The sequence below is a fragment of the Temnothorax longispinosus genome, chromosome 8 (genome assembly GCF_030848805.1).
Source record: "Temnothorax longispinosus isolate EJ_2023e chromosome 8, Tlon_JGU_v1, whole genome shotgun sequence".
In the NCBI taxonomy this organism is placed as follows: domain Eukaryota; kingdom Metazoa; phylum Arthropoda; class Insecta; order Hymenoptera; family Formicidae; genus Temnothorax; species Temnothorax longispinosus.
The window spans coordinates 6,896,619-6,914,457 of NC_092365.1; the positions used below are offsets into that span (position 1 = coordinate 6,896,619).

General features: G+C 37.2%; 1 protein-coding gene and 1 pseudogene across 1 annotated transcript; both read right to left on the minus strand.

Annotated features, from left to right (window-relative positions):
* Nucleotides 1–2,202: 2,202 nt before the first annotated feature.
* On the minus strand, nt 2,203–7,518 carry LOC139817836 (uncharacterized). The gene has a single exon (XM_071786121.1). The coding sequence runs from the start codon at nt 7,516–7,518 to the stop codon at nt 2,203–2,205; it is 5,316 nt and encodes a 1,771-aa protein (XP_071642222.1).
* Nucleotides 7,519–11,534: 4,016 nt separating this feature from the next.
* LOC139817837 (putative fatty acyl-CoA reductase CG5065) lies at nt 11,535–16,942 on the minus strand (annotated as a pseudogene).
* Nucleotides 16,943–17,839: the final 897 nt, after the last annotated feature.

Consider the following 17,839-nt stretch of genomic DNA (forward strand, 5'->3'; position numbering starts at 1 on the left):
ATATAGTTACAGATCTGAACACGCAAATTCTACGCGATATCATTGACGATTGCTCATAACTCAAAAACTATTGCAGCCTAAAAATTTTGGTATTAGAGTTTTTGACTCTATAATTTTCCTTTAGAATACACTGTATTAAAGTATTGTGAGACACTCTGTATATTTTTTCGTTATTTATTGTATTAATTTATTTGCCGTTGCGCTAGTAAACTATATATACATACATATATACGTACATATATGTAAATATTAAAGTAAATTATGTGATACATTGACATCTTATATTTAAATGAATCCAGTAAAGCTAATACGTTAATATAATTATGTGAATTTATTGTATTTACATATGCGTTATTAAGTAAGAACTGAGTTTTATAGTTTAATAAAAAAAATTCATTAATATAATGGACAGATTATAAATCCTTCTTCGATATTTCGATACATTGGTTCAATGAATTCGGTTATTGAGCCAATGTACAAACTTTACTAATTTATAAAATAATACGTTAATATGATGAATGTATTTTATCACTTCTATGAAATTTTATGGTACCATATTTAATGAATGAGTTTTTTTATTTCACTGAACACGTTCATTGGAAGAATAAACTTTTTTATTGGTTTAATTAAATGTTACATTAAGTTATGATACACTTGAGTACAGTATATTAATAAATAGTGATTTGTTATATTAATGAATCCAATTATTTGTTAATGAAAAATATTCAATGTCATATCACATTATCAATTAAAAGTTCATTGTATCAATGAATTTGTTTAAAATATAATGTATACAAGCAGTGAAATGTTACTAAGGTGAACGAGCAACAGGGATTTAGTTATCTCAGTATATTTACAAAAGCTCTTCCTGATGAGCAGAGACACAATATTAATAAAGCATACAATAGTAATAATATAAATGACAAACACATAGAATAATAGCACATTTTAACTTAAAGTCGAAGGATAATCATCCTTATATCCTAAAAATAAAGAGCAAATTAAATATAATATAAAGGTTGGCAATAATTATGTTATTATTGCCTCTTAAAGACACTGTACGTGTCGTGATCGCAAATCACATTACTTTTCTATCTCGCAACGAAAACTTGAACTAATTCTTTGAATAATGCGCAACGTAATATCGAAACTAAGAAATATAAATGAATATTAATAGAACGCTATATAATTTGGTATAACATGTAATGCCTTTTCCGAGAATCTTTACTTTTGTTACTGGAACGTAAGAGACCCGCGTGACGGGCTAAACAATGAGGTATCAAATATCAAGGTTGTTTTACCGTACCGACATAAACACAACGAAGCGTCTCGAGTCAAAAACAACTCGGAATTCGGTAGAAATACAATTAATGCGTGTACACGTGGCGTAAACCGATGCGCGGCTTATCGATATTGCGATCTATCTCGCGATAGAAACCGTCATTAGACAGCGTTATCCGATGTAATCGGAAGGGCTTGAAAGAGCCCGCAATGGCGTGGTCCACGCTTATCCGAGACCCGGACAAGAAAGAAACGAAGTACTTAACGTTGAAGAACTCAGCTCGATCGTCATAGGCTGCATTAACCAGGGATGTAATTCTCGAGCGCCAGCGGAATTCGTCCTTCTTATTAAGCACGCGTCCTTCGTCCTTCGGGGCGTCGGCTGGAATGTTCTCGCTCTCTCTTTCTCTTTGTCTTAGGCAGTAATAACCACGGAAATCGCACGCACGCAGGAATCAATCTCGTCGTGATCTCGAGAATCACACCACGCGTGTTAACGCGGGCACGAGGCCGAAAGTACTTATTCAATGGCGCAGCTTTATGCGATACTTTCCGAACAGAATATTCTTCCGTATTTTCCGAATCACGCCTCGTACAATTAATGTATACGACCGAACGATCTAACTCGATCGCACTTTATCGGGATTACGCTTATTCGAACGAATCTTCCTAATCGAGCCAAAGAACCACGATCTCGAAACGTGCGTACTGTATCTTAGACCTTGAGCGAATGGCGCGGAACGCGGCTCGTCGCGTCGCAAGCTCGGACCGGTAACGACAAAAGAGAATCGGTAGCGCGCTCCTAGCTTCCGGCACCGTGGTCGCCGCTACGCTATCGATTTCACGAACGAGTCGATATTTTTGAGAACGCGCTAAATTCGAACATTCTCCCCGCCTTCGTTGACCAGGGTCAACGAACATTTATAATACTTCTGTTTGAATTGGTAACGGGCAAACTTTTACAATGGGTCGCTTTAATACAGAATTTTGTGTACGCACCGAGACTATTCGAGTATGCCCATCGCTGCCGGGATGCGTATCTATTATTCGGCCTAAGGGCCATTTGGATGGAGGATACCTTTCATCTACGACTAATACAAGAGAACCGATATTTAAAGAAGGAGAGACTTTATTCCATTTATAAATGGACAGGTACCGTTGCAAACATTCTTGTGACCATTTCGTCCAAAAACTATCTAGCATTTGTCGGATCATCTGCCATCGAGATAAGCGTGCAACTTTAACCGACTCTAGAGAAGGTTCTGGAATGATTGTTGGAGCACTTCCAATCAGAAAGTGTCCGGGAGTTAACGCACTGAGATCGTCAGGATCGTCAGTCAGTGGACAGAGAGGTCGCGAATTGAGGGTAGCCTCAATTTGAGTCAGTAAGGTGTTCATCTCTTCGAATGTAAGCAAGGTGTCTCCTATCACTCGCTTGAGATGGAACTTAACCGAGCGGACCCCCGCTTCCCATTTACCTCCAAAGTGAGGAGCAGCAGGTGGATTAAATTTCCACTGCGTGCCATGATTGGCTAAGATGGTGGCCAACTCTTCTAATTCCTGGGAAGAAGCAGCAAAAAGTTTTTTAAGCTCAGAATCAGCTCCCTTAAAATTCGTACCGCAATCACTCATCAGGGTTGCACATATTCCCCTTCTAGCAGTAAAGCGTTTATATGCAGCAATAAACGCATCGGTGGTGTAGTCTGTCACCAGTTCGAGATGGATTGCGGATGTGGAGTGGCAAACAAAGAGCGCTATGTAAGCCTTGTATGTCTTGGCGTTCCTTCCTCTCCAAGTTTTAAGGACCAGAGGTCCTGCGTAGTCCACGCCAGAATTTAAGAAAGCACGAGATGGAGTTAGATTCTCCACCGGAAGCGGCGCCATCAATTGTTGTGCTCTTATCTGTCTAAAACGTGCGCATCGTATGCATTTCAGAATTAGTGAACGTATTGGAGCCCGTCCTCCGATTATCCAGTATTCCGACCGTATAAAATTCGTCGTTATTTGTGTACCTCCGTGCATAGTACGTAAGTGAGCGTCAGAAATTATCAGTCTAGTAATAGGTGAGTCTTTAGGCAAGATAAACGGATGCCTTGTATTCATTGAAAGAAAAGCGGAATGGAGTCTGCCTCCCACTCTGAGAAATCCGTCGGAATCTAATATTGGTGTTAGTCGAAGGAGAGGGCTAGATTTATCAAGAGGTTTACCGGAAGCTAAGGTTTGCAAGTCATGTTTGAAATGCAATTGTTGTACTATCTTTATCCAGAAGAGTCTTGCTTTGTTTAACTCTTGTGGAGTCAATGGTGTCTCGGAGAGTATCTCGGTTGTCCGTCGAAATCGAGCGGCTGCTCTCATACATGTAGCTGTGATGCGCAATAAACGCGTTAAGTTCGAGTATCGAACTGCGAGATCCCACAAATCAGAGTTCAAATCCTTGGCGATAGTAACAACTTTAACTGGACGTTCCTCCAAGTTTACTTCGGCATTGTGAGCTTGTAACTTGTTCGGCCAGGTTTCAGATGGTTCTGAAAGCCAGAGCGGTCCTTTCCACCAGATTTCAAATTTTTGGAGTTGACCGGGTGATAACCCACGTGTAGCACAATCCGCTGGATTTTCTTTACCTGAAACAAATCTCCATTGAGCATGTGGGATAGTTTCCTGAATAAAGACTACACGGTTGTGCACGAAGTCTTTCCAACGAGACGGATGTCCATTAATCCAGGTACCTGCGACTTCAGAATCTATCCAACAGAAAAGAGGTAGATTGGCTAATTCAAGAACCTTTAAAACTTGAGAACTTAGTTTCGTGAGCAGAACTGCACCTTCGAGTTCCAAACGAGGTATGGTAATACGCTTAAGTGGTGCTACCTTTGTTTTTGCACACAACAGGGTGACCTTTGTAACGCCGTTAATATCTGTGGCACGTATATATACCACAGCAGCAATTGCCTGCTGAGAGGCGTCGCAAAATCCGTGTAATTCAATGCGATGATTAATCTTTACCCCGATCCATCGAGGAATGGCAATTTCGTAATTTTCTTGTAACTGATTTACAAATTTATTCCACTTGGCAGATACAGCGTCGGGTAGAGGGTCATCCCATTCAAGTTTCAGAGTCCATAATTCTTGTATGAGAACTTTTGCAGTTATAATTACTGGAGCGAGCAGTCCAAGAGGATCAAAAATTTTAGCGACGACTGACATGATACTTCGTTTCGAAATTATTTGAGTAACCGGTAATTCAATTGTGAAGTGGAAGGTGTCCGTAGGAGGATCCCAACACAATCCCAATGCGTGTACAGTCGTTTTCTCTTCTATTTTAACAGGAGATGTAATAGCTTGTTGTTCTGGGGGAATTGCACTTAGGATTTCTGTGTGATTAGCAGCCCATTTGTGCAGTTGAAACCCGCCTGCTTCGCAGATTTGAGTTACCTGTTTGACAGTTTCTTGTGCCAATTTAATAGAGTCAGCGCCTCCGAATCCGTCATCCATATAACGGCCCTTTTTCAAGACTGGGACCGCAAGAGGATACTTCATACCTTCATCTTTTATCAATTGTATCACTGTCCGAAGGGCTAAGAATGGGGAACAGATAAATCCGTAAGTCACAGTGTTCAGTCTAAAAGTTCTAATGGTAATGATTCCTTTTGATCGAAGAATCCACAAAATTCGTTGAAAGTCCCGATCTTCGGGATGTATCAGAATTTGACGAAACATTTTTACCATATCGAACGAAAAGACATAAGGAAATCGTCGCCACCAAACCAGAACATCGAATACGTTAATTTGAAGTTTAGCTCCTGTATGTAGCAGATCATTCAGAGAACATCCCGTGGTCGTAGGGCTTGAGCCATTAAAGACTACTCGGATTCTATTAAGATCGTTTTCCCGTAAGACTCCGTGATGTGGTAAGTAGTATACTAATTGAGGTTCCGGATCGGATTCTGGAACTAGCGTCATGTGTTGCAACTTTTCGAATTCGTCCATAAACCCCTGATAAGCTTCCGCATACCTAGAATCTGAAGTTAATCGTTTTGACAGACTATTCAGCACCTGAACGGCTTTCATACGAGAATCGCCTAATTTATGGGCTGGTTGTTTAAAAGGCAGTCGAACTTGATAACGTCCACTGGCATCTCTAGTATGCGTAGATTGAAAGTGCAATTCGCATTGCTGATCCTCAGCAGTTAATGACGAATTATTCGAGAAAGGGACCGTTTCCATCTCCCAAAATCGTTGAATTAAATCATATAGCTCCCGATCAATGGAGACGTGAAGACTTTGAGTAAGGGAAGAGGTAGGAGCATTTCCTGCGGGACCAGAAATAATCCATCCTAATTTTGTGCATTGTGCGAGTGGAGTATCCACAGCTCCCTTAACAATTCCTTCTTCAATGAGATTACTATAAATGTCTGCTCCCAGAATTACGTCTATAGAACCTGGAACTGTAAATTTAGGGTCTGCAAATTGTAAATTTTTCAGATGCTCCCATGCTGATTCTTCACAACGCAAAGAAGGTAACGAAGCTGTTAGTTTTGGTAAGATGTGAGCACAAATAGACCCTTCGTACTCGCTGTTGAAATGTGGCTTAAACTTGAAATTCACAATTCCTCTTGTTTTACGGGTTTTCTCAGCTCCTATTCCAATCAAAGGAATAAACGAATGTCTTCTCGGTAGGTTTAACCGTTGTACAATTCTTTCCGTTATTAAGGAAATCTCTGATCCTTGATCTATTAACGCACGAGCCTTAGTAAATTCCCCGTTGGGGCCCTCAATTATGATCTGAGCTGTGGCTAATAATACAGATGTTAATTGTGAGACCGAAGTGGAATTCACAGCCTTTGCATTCGTATTGGTAGAAGTAGACTGTGACGCCTGTTCCTTCGTAGAAGTAGAAGATGAATCCGTCTGTGGTTCGGCCTTGGCCGTAGCTTGATCCGAATTGGTCTGTTTTCCTTTGACTTTGTGAATGGTGGTGTGGTGTTTGCTTCCACACTTCAAACATCGCGTGGTTACGCGACATGCCGATGCTCTGTGGAAACCGAGGCAATTGAAACATAACTTATGCTTCGCGATAATTGCTAGACGTTGTTCAATGGTTTTAGCGGTGTACTGAGGGCAGTGGGCTACGTAGTGTTTCGCCGAACAAATCACGCACGAATTCTTCTTACCCGCTTTATCGTCCTTTGGTTTTCCCGAAAAATGTGATTTGGCAGATGGAACAGATTTTCCCAGTGTGCATTTTTCAAATGCTTGTAAAGAATGCAAACGATTAAACAAGAAATCCTTGAATTGTTCCCAAGTGGGGGGCTGTTTATTCGATCCTAAATGATTCTCCCAAGCCTTTACAGATTCCGAATCCAGACGTTGAACGGCAGTGAAAACAAATACATCATCCCAAGTTTCTACAGGGCGTTGTAAAGTTTCCAGCGTACGATATATTTGAGTGAGATTAGTATAAAGCATTTCCATTTCCTTATGTGACTCCTTCGTCATGCGTTTCAAAGAAAATAAGGCTTGAAGAGCCTCGTTAACAAGTAATCTAGTGTTTTCGTAAAACGCAATTAAGGCATCCCAAGCCTTTTGAAAATTGTCAGAGGTGAGCGTAGTATTTTTAAGTAATAAGGCAGCTGATCCGGACAATCTCGTTTTTAAATACTGTAATTTCTCGACAGAGGTCAATGAAGGGCGTTTTATAACAATTGAACTAAATAGATCCTTAAAGGATAACCAATTAGACTGCACTCCGTCAAACTTGGGCAACTCGATTTCCGGCAAACGTGAGTGATAATGGTAATCTGGATTATTCGAACGAAATTGCGTAGAAGTCGAAGGCGGTACTGACTCTTGTTCTCGCGAAAGAGGTTGAGTAAAAGTCGTAGGCGTTGCTGAAACTTGTTCCGGCGCGGGATGCTCAGGCGCGAGTAGAGAATTTAACTTATCTATTTCCCGAAGGTAGCTTTGATGCGTCTTTGAAAACAAGCCTTCCGAAAAATACGCGTGATTGATTACACTTAATCTTTCCTCTGCATTTAATCCGCGCACAGCCATTCCGATGGCATGGTGTCGTATCGAGAACTGATCCCAGTTATCTTGTAGATCTGCAATACGCGTGTGCACCATATGCGGCATAACATTTTCCCGCCCAATAGTCAATAAATTATCAACTGTTTTTGCAATTATGCCCATCAGGGTGAGCTGTTGATCTATATGATTTTCAATATGACTGAGTCTCATCTTGCAGCCGTACACCGTATCCGGCTCGAAGGACCAAAATGTTTAAAATATAATGTATACAAGCAGTGAAATGTTACTAAGGTGAACGAGCAACAGGGATTTAGTTATCTCAGTATATTTACAAAAGCTCTTCCTGATGAGCAGAGACACAATATTAATAAAGCATACAATAGTAATAATATAAATGGCAAACACATAGAATAATAGCACATTTTAACTTAAAGTCGAAGGATAATCATCCTTATATCCTAAAAATAAAGAGCAAATTAAATATAATATAAAGGTTGGCAATAATTATGTTATTATTGCCTCTTAAAGACACTGTACGTGTCGTGATCGCAAATCACATTACTTTTCTATCTCGCAACGAAAACTTGAACTAATTCTTTGAATCATGCGCAACGTAATATCGAAAATAAGAAATATAAATGAATATTAATAGAACGCTATATAATTTGGTATAACATGTAATGCCTTTTCCGAGAATCTTTACTTTTGTTACTGGAACGTAAGAGACCCGCGTGACGGGCTAAACAATGAGGTATCAAATATCAAGGTTGTTTTACCGTACCGACATAAACACAACGAAGCGTCTCGAGTCAAAAACAACTCGGAATTCGGTAGAAATACAATTAATGCGTGTACACGTGGCGTAAACCGATGCGCGGCTTATCGATATTGCGATCTATCTCGCGATAGAAACCGTCATTAGACAGCGTTATCCGATGTAATCGGAAGGGCTTGAAAGAGCCCGCAATGGCGTGGTCCACGCTTATCCGAGACCCGGACAAGAAAGAAACGAAGTACTTAACGTTGAAGAACTCAGCTCGATCGTCATAGGCTGCATTAACCAGGGATGTAATTCTCGAGCGCCAGCGGAATTCGTCCTTCTTATTAAGCACGCGTCCTTCGTCCTTCGGGCGTCGGCTGGAATGTTCTCGCTCTCTCTTTCTCTTTGTCTTAGGCAGTAATAACCACGGAAATCGCACGCACGCAGGAATCAATCTCGTCGTGATCTCGAGAATCACACCACGCGTGTTAACGCGGGCACGAGGCCGAAAGTACTTATTCAATGGCGCAGCTTTATGCGATACTTTCCGAACAGAATATTCTTCCGTATTTTCCGAATCACGCCTCGTACAATTAATGTATACGACCGAACGATCTAACTCGATCGCACTTTATCGGGATTACGCTTATTCGAACGAATCTTCCTAATCGAGCCAAAGAACCACGATCTCGAAACGTGCGTACTGTATCTTAGACCTTGAGCGAATGGCGCGGAACGCGGCTCGTCGCGTCGCAAGCTCGGACCGGTAACGACAAAAGAGAATCGGTAGCGCGCTCCTAGCTTCCGGCACCGTGGTCGCCGCTACGCTATCGATTTCACGAACGAGTCGATATTTTTGAGAACGCGCTAAATTCGAACAGAATTTCAAGTCAATAAACTTCATTCATTGATATTACGAACAATATTTTTTTTAGTGATACGATTGTATCAATCAAAAAATTCAAGAATCGTTAAAATTGAAGTTGAAGTGGTGCAAGCAACCAAAAAATGCCCAATTTAAAAAGCCATAAGCGACAAAAACTAATAAAAATGAAACCAGGTTGTTAACACATATTTTGTTAATAAAAAAGCATTATTATTAATTTTATTACTAGTTAATAAAAAGAATTGCATTTTTTTTTATTTTTCTCAATGGATCTCCTGTGAAAGGTACAAGGCTCTTACGTCTCTTTGTCATGACGATGTTGATATGCTCACTATCAAAACATATATTTTTAATAACGTGAAAACTGGAAATTGTATTGAAAATACATTCCTCTTGGATGCCATGAGTATTTGAGGCGCAATCAGCAGCATAATTTAAGCGAGTTTTTAATATTTCAGAATCTTCTGATATTTGATTTTAAAGAGTGATTTTATTAGCTGAACAAGCTCTACACGAATATAATGAATTAAAACTTTTGGAGAAACCAAAAATTGTATGGAGCCCTAAGTTATCTCCTACAATACCTGCTAACGCAAAATATATTTTATATATTGCCTACTATTAACGTTTACAACTAAACCATTACTTTCTAGATCCTTAATTTCATTTATTAGATTACAAAATATACTTTTGTTTCCTAGCTGTGAATGATCCTTCACATTGTGTAATTGAAGCAAAAAGATATTTTCAAGCATACTTGAATATTCATTTGGAGTAGTAGGAATAGTACAATATACGGCACCAATTTTATGTACCCCACTGTGAGATCCAAGAGGATTGTTAATTTTGAAATCATCGAAATATTATAGTAATAAAGGCAAAACAATTTTTTCTGCATATTGCTCTTCAATAAGTTTCCAAACAATTCCATCAACAATAGAAGTTAATATGTCATTACATTTACTTTCACACGTGTGTTTTATTATCACTAGACACTACAGACGCGCGCTACGCGCGCTATTTATCTTTAACATTTCACTATTAACCCTATTATACACAACTGTCAAAATATACAATGACAGCTACAAATGAAGTAAGCGCAGCAAGAAAACCAATCGGCATCGCGGAAAAGAGGCAACAATAAACTATCCATGCCTTTTTTAGAAAGGGACTAGACACTACAGACGCGCGCGCTTCGCGCGCGCCATTTAGCTTTAACATTATGCTATTGTATAATAATCGCGACACGACGCGGGACGATTAACCTCGCGACACGACGCGAGCTGTCACATCATGACACACACGACGCACTATACACGCACGAAACTCGCCACACTCCGCGATGACAGTCCCTCACGGGATGAAGCAAGCTACGCGACGCGGCAATCAATCGAGATAGCCAATCGGCATCGCGGAAAAGGAGGCTTCAATTTTACGATACAAACGAAATTCACTCAGGTAACACGCCTTTTTTAAAAGTGGATGGATCTGCAAAATATTTGGTAACTGTAAGAATCTGCTTAATACAAGTCTCAAAGGAATAAGTTGTAATGATTTATTTGTTACATGCATGCCTATGTGTGTTTTTATACGTTTTGGATGTAATGCAGTGGCAATATCTATAAACTGTGGCATAATTATATAACCGCGTTGTATAAAGTATATTGTAATGTTAGATGTACAGTTTTGAACTGAGCAAAAGCATTTTGTAAAATTGTGCACATATCGAGGCACATATCTTTTATACTAAATGATACATTTTACTTACTCTCTGTACTTTCATATTTATGTATAATAATTTCAATAGTTGATTTATAAAAATTGCTTACATATTGTATTATTTTATGTGCAAGCGATCGTGATAAAGAATTATTAGAATATTGAAACAAATAAAGCAGCGTTTCTTGTTACTATATCATCAAATTTTTTTAACGTTATTGACGGATCGTTCATTATTTGTTCGCAAGCCTCTGTGCTCAATAAATCTTCAGCATTAGTGTACTTTTTAAACAAATCATCAATTTTAAAAATTTCTGACAAATTATTATTTAGTGAATGCAGTTCAGATATAACAAAAACATTTGTATTATTTTGACTGGGATGTTTTAGTATTAAATGGCGTTTAAATGAATATAAATTTATGAAGGTATGCATACAATTGTCTTGTTTACATATAAAAGTAGAATGTGACGCGTGTTGTGCACCATTTTTAAATGTGCTAGAATTATTATCGCAAAACGAACAGATATACATGTTATGGCAGATAATTATACAATAATCTTTTTTAATGTTTAGTAGTCTATGTAGTTAAAGGAATAAGTAATATTTATAAGTAAAATAACTTATAAAACTATTGAAATAATAATTAATATATACTGTTTTAAGTATAACATAAAATAATATAGCATACATCTAAATAAAGTGATTAATTTGTCATGGAGTTGAGAGTATTAATAATTGGCGTTACATATGAAATTTGTTTATCACATTTTGTAGAAAACTTGTAAAGACAAAGCTGCAGTGTATACCAAATGTGTGTCACATTGTTTTGAGCCTTTCGATTCACGAGACTCCTAGAGATATCATTGCCACCTTTGACTAGAGAGGATACGGCCTTAGAGGCGTTCAGGCATAATCCCACGGATGGTAGCTTCGCACCACCGGCCGCTCGACCGAGTGCGTGAACCAAATGTCCGAACCTGCGGTTCCTCTCGTACTGAGCAGGATTACTATCGCAATGGTCATCAGTAGGGTAAAACTAACCTGTCTCACAACGGTCTACTTCTAGTAAAGCAACTAAGTTATAGGATTTTGCTGGCCGGTGCAACAGTTGTAGATCGGGATGGTGTCGGTGCGTTGCGTGGCGATCCTCCATGCCGCGCAAATCATCAAATTGATTAAAATGTCAACGGGCACCAGATCCGCCACTTTGTCCTCGTGGCATAGCATAGTTCTGCAAGCAAGAGATCGCGATTTGTAAGAAAGATTTATTCGCACGAGAATAATGACTTACGAAGATTGTGAGCGATACTGAAATAACAATACCGAGAGACGTCAGTATTCATTCTAATTCTATTATAATACCGATACTAGCGATCGCTAATTATGGCCGCCCGTTGTCATCTCACCTGAAGACGCATTTCCCAGCGGCGAGGATAAGCCCCGTGGACCCGTGGTAATTATCCACCCAACCGGCGACTGGTTCTTTGTACGCCGACAGCACGATCGATGGCCTGACAATCGCCACCAGTAAAGAATGCCTTTCCTGCTGGAGCAATTGCTCGGCCAGTGCTTTGGTAAATGTATACGTGTTTGGTCGATCGCCGATCAGATTTGGCGTGAGTTGCTCAAACATTTTATCGTTCATCCATTCCGTCAGAGCGATCACCTGTTTAGGTTTAGGTTTCGGTTCCACCGGATAAATCTCCTCGACGACATAGGTCTGATCGCAATTACAATATGCCGTTGACACGTGAATAAACGCCTGCGATCAAACATTTGCATTTATCGCATATTGCAGCTATAAATTGTTAAAAATACGGAATGCGTACGTCCATTATTCTTTTGCCTCGTGTCAATCGAACGTGCGCTTGTAATGACGATAATGCGTAAAAACATGTCGACGAAGGAAATTCTAAGACTAATTTACGGTAGTCTAATTTTGATAGTTTAAATTGAGCAATTCGAAAAGGAAGAATCCCGCTGTTACCTCCACGTTGTGCATGTCTTTACATAGTTGGACCAATCTTTTGGTGCCCAACGTATTTATCCTGACCGAAATTTTCAAAGCCTCATTGAAATTTACGGTTGGTGCTAAATGAAATACGATCGATATACGGATCGTATTAATAGATTTTTGTCTTCTATTGAGATGCCCAGCTCCGGTTGCGTAATATCGCTAGCCACGGGTATCATCTTGGTAAGCTCGCCAGGTGAATCCCGCCGTAGTGTCTCAAAAAGCTGCCAAAAGTAATATAACTTTAAATTTTTTGAAATAGCGATTGAAATAGCAGGAGAAAGGTGATATTATTACTGTCCCGTTTAAAAGTTCCTGCAACCCCTCTTCTACATTCTGGTTCTTTTTAGGTCTCATTAGAAGGTAAATGTTTCTGATGTCCGGACACGATCTCAGTAGCTTCTCGACAAGAACCTTGCCCATGAAACCTGTAGTTCCGGTTATAAAAATCGATCTGTCTCTGAGAATCCTTTACGGATGTATTCTCACCAGCCATCGTGGTCAGATCAATTATTACGCGTCCTTTAAAAAAATATCAGGGATTAGAAAAAGACAAAAGTATTTAATAATATATAGTTATTCATTAATTTATCTAATTATTGTGGCGAGTATCCTACCTGAATTATTTCGTTAAATCCTTGAATATTGTAGAAATTTTTAGATCGAATGTCCGTTTGACTTGACGTTGCTTATTCGAAGACTGACTGTTATAGAAGAAAGCTTGTCCTATATATATTAACATAAATAGAACAAAATTTACATAAATAGAATCTATTTATTCTTTTTATGTAGCAATGTACTTTAATCTTCACGCGTGTAATTATAATTTTTTCAATTTAGTCTCAAGGCCTTTAAGTATGAAAATTTTCAGTGATTGACTATGAGATAACATGTTGTTTTTGTTCTTAATAAGGCCGCGTTAATCAGCATCGCGAAAAACAGGCAATAATGAATTCGATTATCGACTTAACGCGGCCTTATTAAGAACAAAAGCAACATGTTATCTCATAGTCAATCACTGAAAATTTTCATACTTAAAGGCCTTGAGACTAAATTGAAAAAATTGTAATTACACGCGTGAAGATTAAAGTACATTGCTACATAAAAAGAATAAATAGATTCTATTTATGTAAATTTTGTTCTATTTATGTTAATATATATAGGACAAGCTTCCTTCTATAACAGTCAGTCTTCGAAGCAACGTCAAGTCAAACGGACATTTGATCTAAAAAATTTTACAATATTCAAGGATTTAACAAAATAATTTAGGCAGGATACTCGCCACAATAATTAGATAAATTAATGAATAACTATATATTATTAAATACTTTTGTCTTTTTCTAATCCCTGATATTTTTTTAAAGGACGCGTAATAATTGAAAATGGATCCGATGAAAATACAATAACTTCCGCTTTAGATCAAGTTACTATGTTAATAGATTATTTTGCCTTAAATTCTCGCGATGAAGAAGCAAAACAACATTTATATATAGAAATTCCACGTTATTATACGTTTAAAAAAGAAAAAATTAATGGTAGAAATGTATCGCGTTGGAGCAAACGCAAAAGTCATTTTAATTGTATAGGACGAATGTATTCTGTTAGTCCAACACAAACTGAATTATACTATTTACGACTATTATTACTCACTGTAAAGGGAGCTACAAGTTTTGATAATTTAAGAACTGTAAATGGAGAAGTTTGTCAATCGTTTTCAGAGGCATGTTTGACTTTAGGTTTAATTGAAGATGATGATGAATGGAAACGAGCTATGAATGAAGCTATTGGATGGATGATGCCAAGACAACTTCGTAGATTATTTGTACGTATATTATTGCATTGTCAACCATTGCATCCTGAAGAGCTCTGGGAAAGTTTTAAAGTAGCAATGTCGAAAGATTTTATCCGACACTTTGGAATGTTACAAGGACAAAAGAAAGCATATGCGCAAATTAATACTATGCTTTGTGCTGAAGGTAAAAGTCTTGCCGATTTTCCACAAATGGAACAATTGATAGAAAATGATGAAGAGGATAATTATATGACTATTGAAGAAGTTATGGAAATTGGTATTAGACAATATGAACAGTTAAATGACAAGCAGAAAGAAATAGTAGATATAATATTAAATAGATTAGATAATAATAATCATCACAATAGTAATTGTTTTTATATCGATGGTCCAGGTGGTTCAGGTAAAACATTTACATATACAGCTATTTATCACTTAGCTAAAATTCGTAATAAACATGTATGTACAATGGCTTTTACGGGTATTGCAGCGACGTTATTGCCAGCAGGAAAAACGGTTCATAAGACATTTGGATTGCCGGTTCCATTATTTGTTGATTCCTCTTCCAGCATTAAAATCCAATCAAAAGAAGCTCAATATTTGAAAAAAACAGATATTTTTATTTGGGATGAAGCGCCAATGGCACCGCGATATGCTCTAGAGATTATGGATCGAACGTTGCGTGATATTATGAATAACGACTTACCTTTTGGTGGAAAAATTATTGTATTAGGTGGTGATTTCAGGCAACTTCTTCCTATTAAAATACACGGTACTCGATGTGAAATTGTGAATCTTTCTATCAAGTTTAGTTCTATTTGGAAACATTTTATAAGTTTTTCTTTAACGGAAAATATGCGAGTTCTTCCAGAAGAAACTGAATTTGCAAAATTTTTATTGGATATGGGAGATGGCATATTAAATGATGCTAACGATAATATACAACTTCCAGATTATTGTATTGCACCCATTAATGCTGATATTGTAGAAGATATATATGGTGATCTAATACGAAATAAAGAATTTAATAATATGGCTAAGTGTGCGATACTTTCTGCAAGAAATGCTGATGTAGATGAAATTAATAAACGAGTTGTCGAATTATTAGATATATCTGAAGAACGAATTTATACAAGTACAGATAGTACTGAAAATTGCGATGATAACGGTGACATTGGTGACGTTTTATTGCCAGAATATTTAAATACTTTGTCTCCGTCAACTCTTCCTCCTTACGAATTGCGTTTAAAACCGAATTGTGTCATTATGTTGATTAGAAATCTTAGTATTAATGAAGGTCTTTGCAACGGCACTAGATTAATGATTATAGAACTTGCGGATCATTTATTAAAATGCGAAATTTTAACAGGTGATAAAGTAGGAGATATCGTTTTCCTAAATCGTATTACTTTGTATTGCGAAAATGTACCGGGTGGTAAAAAATTATATGTCATGGCTTTGACAGATGATTCTCCAGATCGAGATCGGTAAAGATCTGAAAAAAGTTGCATCCGCAAAATTGATCTTGACCTTGAAATTTAAGGTCAAACTTTTTTATTGGCTTAAAAAATTCTGCTCATCAAGAGGAACAAAAGTCTTAAAGAGACCATAGGTCGCAAATAAACCCTTCAACCCAAAAGAAAATCATAAAGTTGAAAAAATTGGGATATGTGATTTTGTCGCGAATATTGATAAAAGAAGTTCTGTCTTTCTCTATCGACAAACTGACAAATCAATTCATGCTTTTCTTTTCCCTCAGGAACAGAGAAAACTCATGTTCCGCTACCAACATAAGCAGTCTATTGTTAATATGTCTATGGTTTAAATCGATTTATCATTTATATCAATTATATTAATATATGTGGCGGCTGGCCCTATCGCGCCTAAGGGCCTTGGCACATAGAAAAACTTAAGCAGTAAAACTTAAGCAGTAAGAAATCAACAGTATGGATTCGCTACCGCTTAGGGCCGTGCCTTAAGTTCTTGACTGTGATTGGCTGATTTGCTTACTGCTTAAGTTTTTCTATGTGCCAAGGCCCTTAGGCGCGATAGGGCCAGCCGCCACATATATTAATATAATTGATATAAATGATAAATCGATTTAAACCATAGACATATTAACATAGACTGCTTATGTTGGTAGCGGAACATGAGTTTTCTCTGTTCCTGAGGGAAAAGAAAAGCATGAATTGATTTGTCAGTTTGTCGATAGAGAAAGACAGAACTTCTTTTATCAATATTCGCGACAAAATCACATATCCCAATTTTTTCAACTTTATGATTTTCTTTTGGGTTGAAGGGTTTATTTGCGACCTATGGTCTCTTTAAGACTTTTGTTCCTCTTGATGAGCAGAATTTTTTAAGCCAATAAAAAAGTTTGACCTTAAATTTCAAGGTCAAGATCAATTTTGCGAATGCAACTTTTTTCAGATCTTTACCGATCTCGATCTGGAGAATCATCTGTCAAAGCCATGACATATAATTTTTTACCACCCGGTATATCCTTTCACTTTTAAAAGAAGACAATTTCCGATAAAATTAGCTTTTGCTATGACGATTAACAAGTCACAGGGTCAGACATTTGACAGAGTAGGAATAGATCTTCGCAAAGATGTTTTTAATCATGGGCAACTTTATATGTTGCCCTTTCACGAGTTAGATCTTGGGAAGCATTAAAAATTTATCTTGGCAGTCAGCGGAATAATGAACAAGTTAAAAACTATGTATATAAAGAAATATATGTATGATTTCTCTTTCTTTCAATTTTAATATGAGGATAGTTTTTTGACATATATAATTATTTAGGATGTGTGCGTATATTATTAAAAATGTACAGTGTTAAAGAATAAATGGTGCTTGATATATATTGATATATATATATATATATATATGTATGTATGTATTTATTATTATATATATGTATTATATTATATATATGTAATAATGTATATATGTATTATACATATATGTAATAATGTATATATGTATTACATAAATACGTAATAATTATATATATGTGTAATAATGAATATTATATATATATTATTTATATATATATATATATATATGTAGGTCCAGAAGTATGTTCCGGGACTTTTATTTTTTACATCGGTATATTCCAGGACATTTGGCAGTTTCCAGGGCTGTCCTGGAAAAAATTCATGTCCTACGGCACGTTTCGGGACAGTTTTTTGAATCTGATTACATATATACGCGTTATATTCCAGGACTGTACATTTCAAAAAACGTAAACAGTCCCGGAACATACCTCTAGACCTACATATATATATATATATATATATATATATATATATATATATATATATATATATATATATATATATATATATATATATA

What these genes read in the sequence shown, in the direction of transcription:
- LOC139817836 (XM_071786121.1), bottom strand. Translation starts at nt 7,518, where the DNA reads ATGAGACTCAGTCATATTGAAAATCATATAGATCAACAGCTCACCCTG.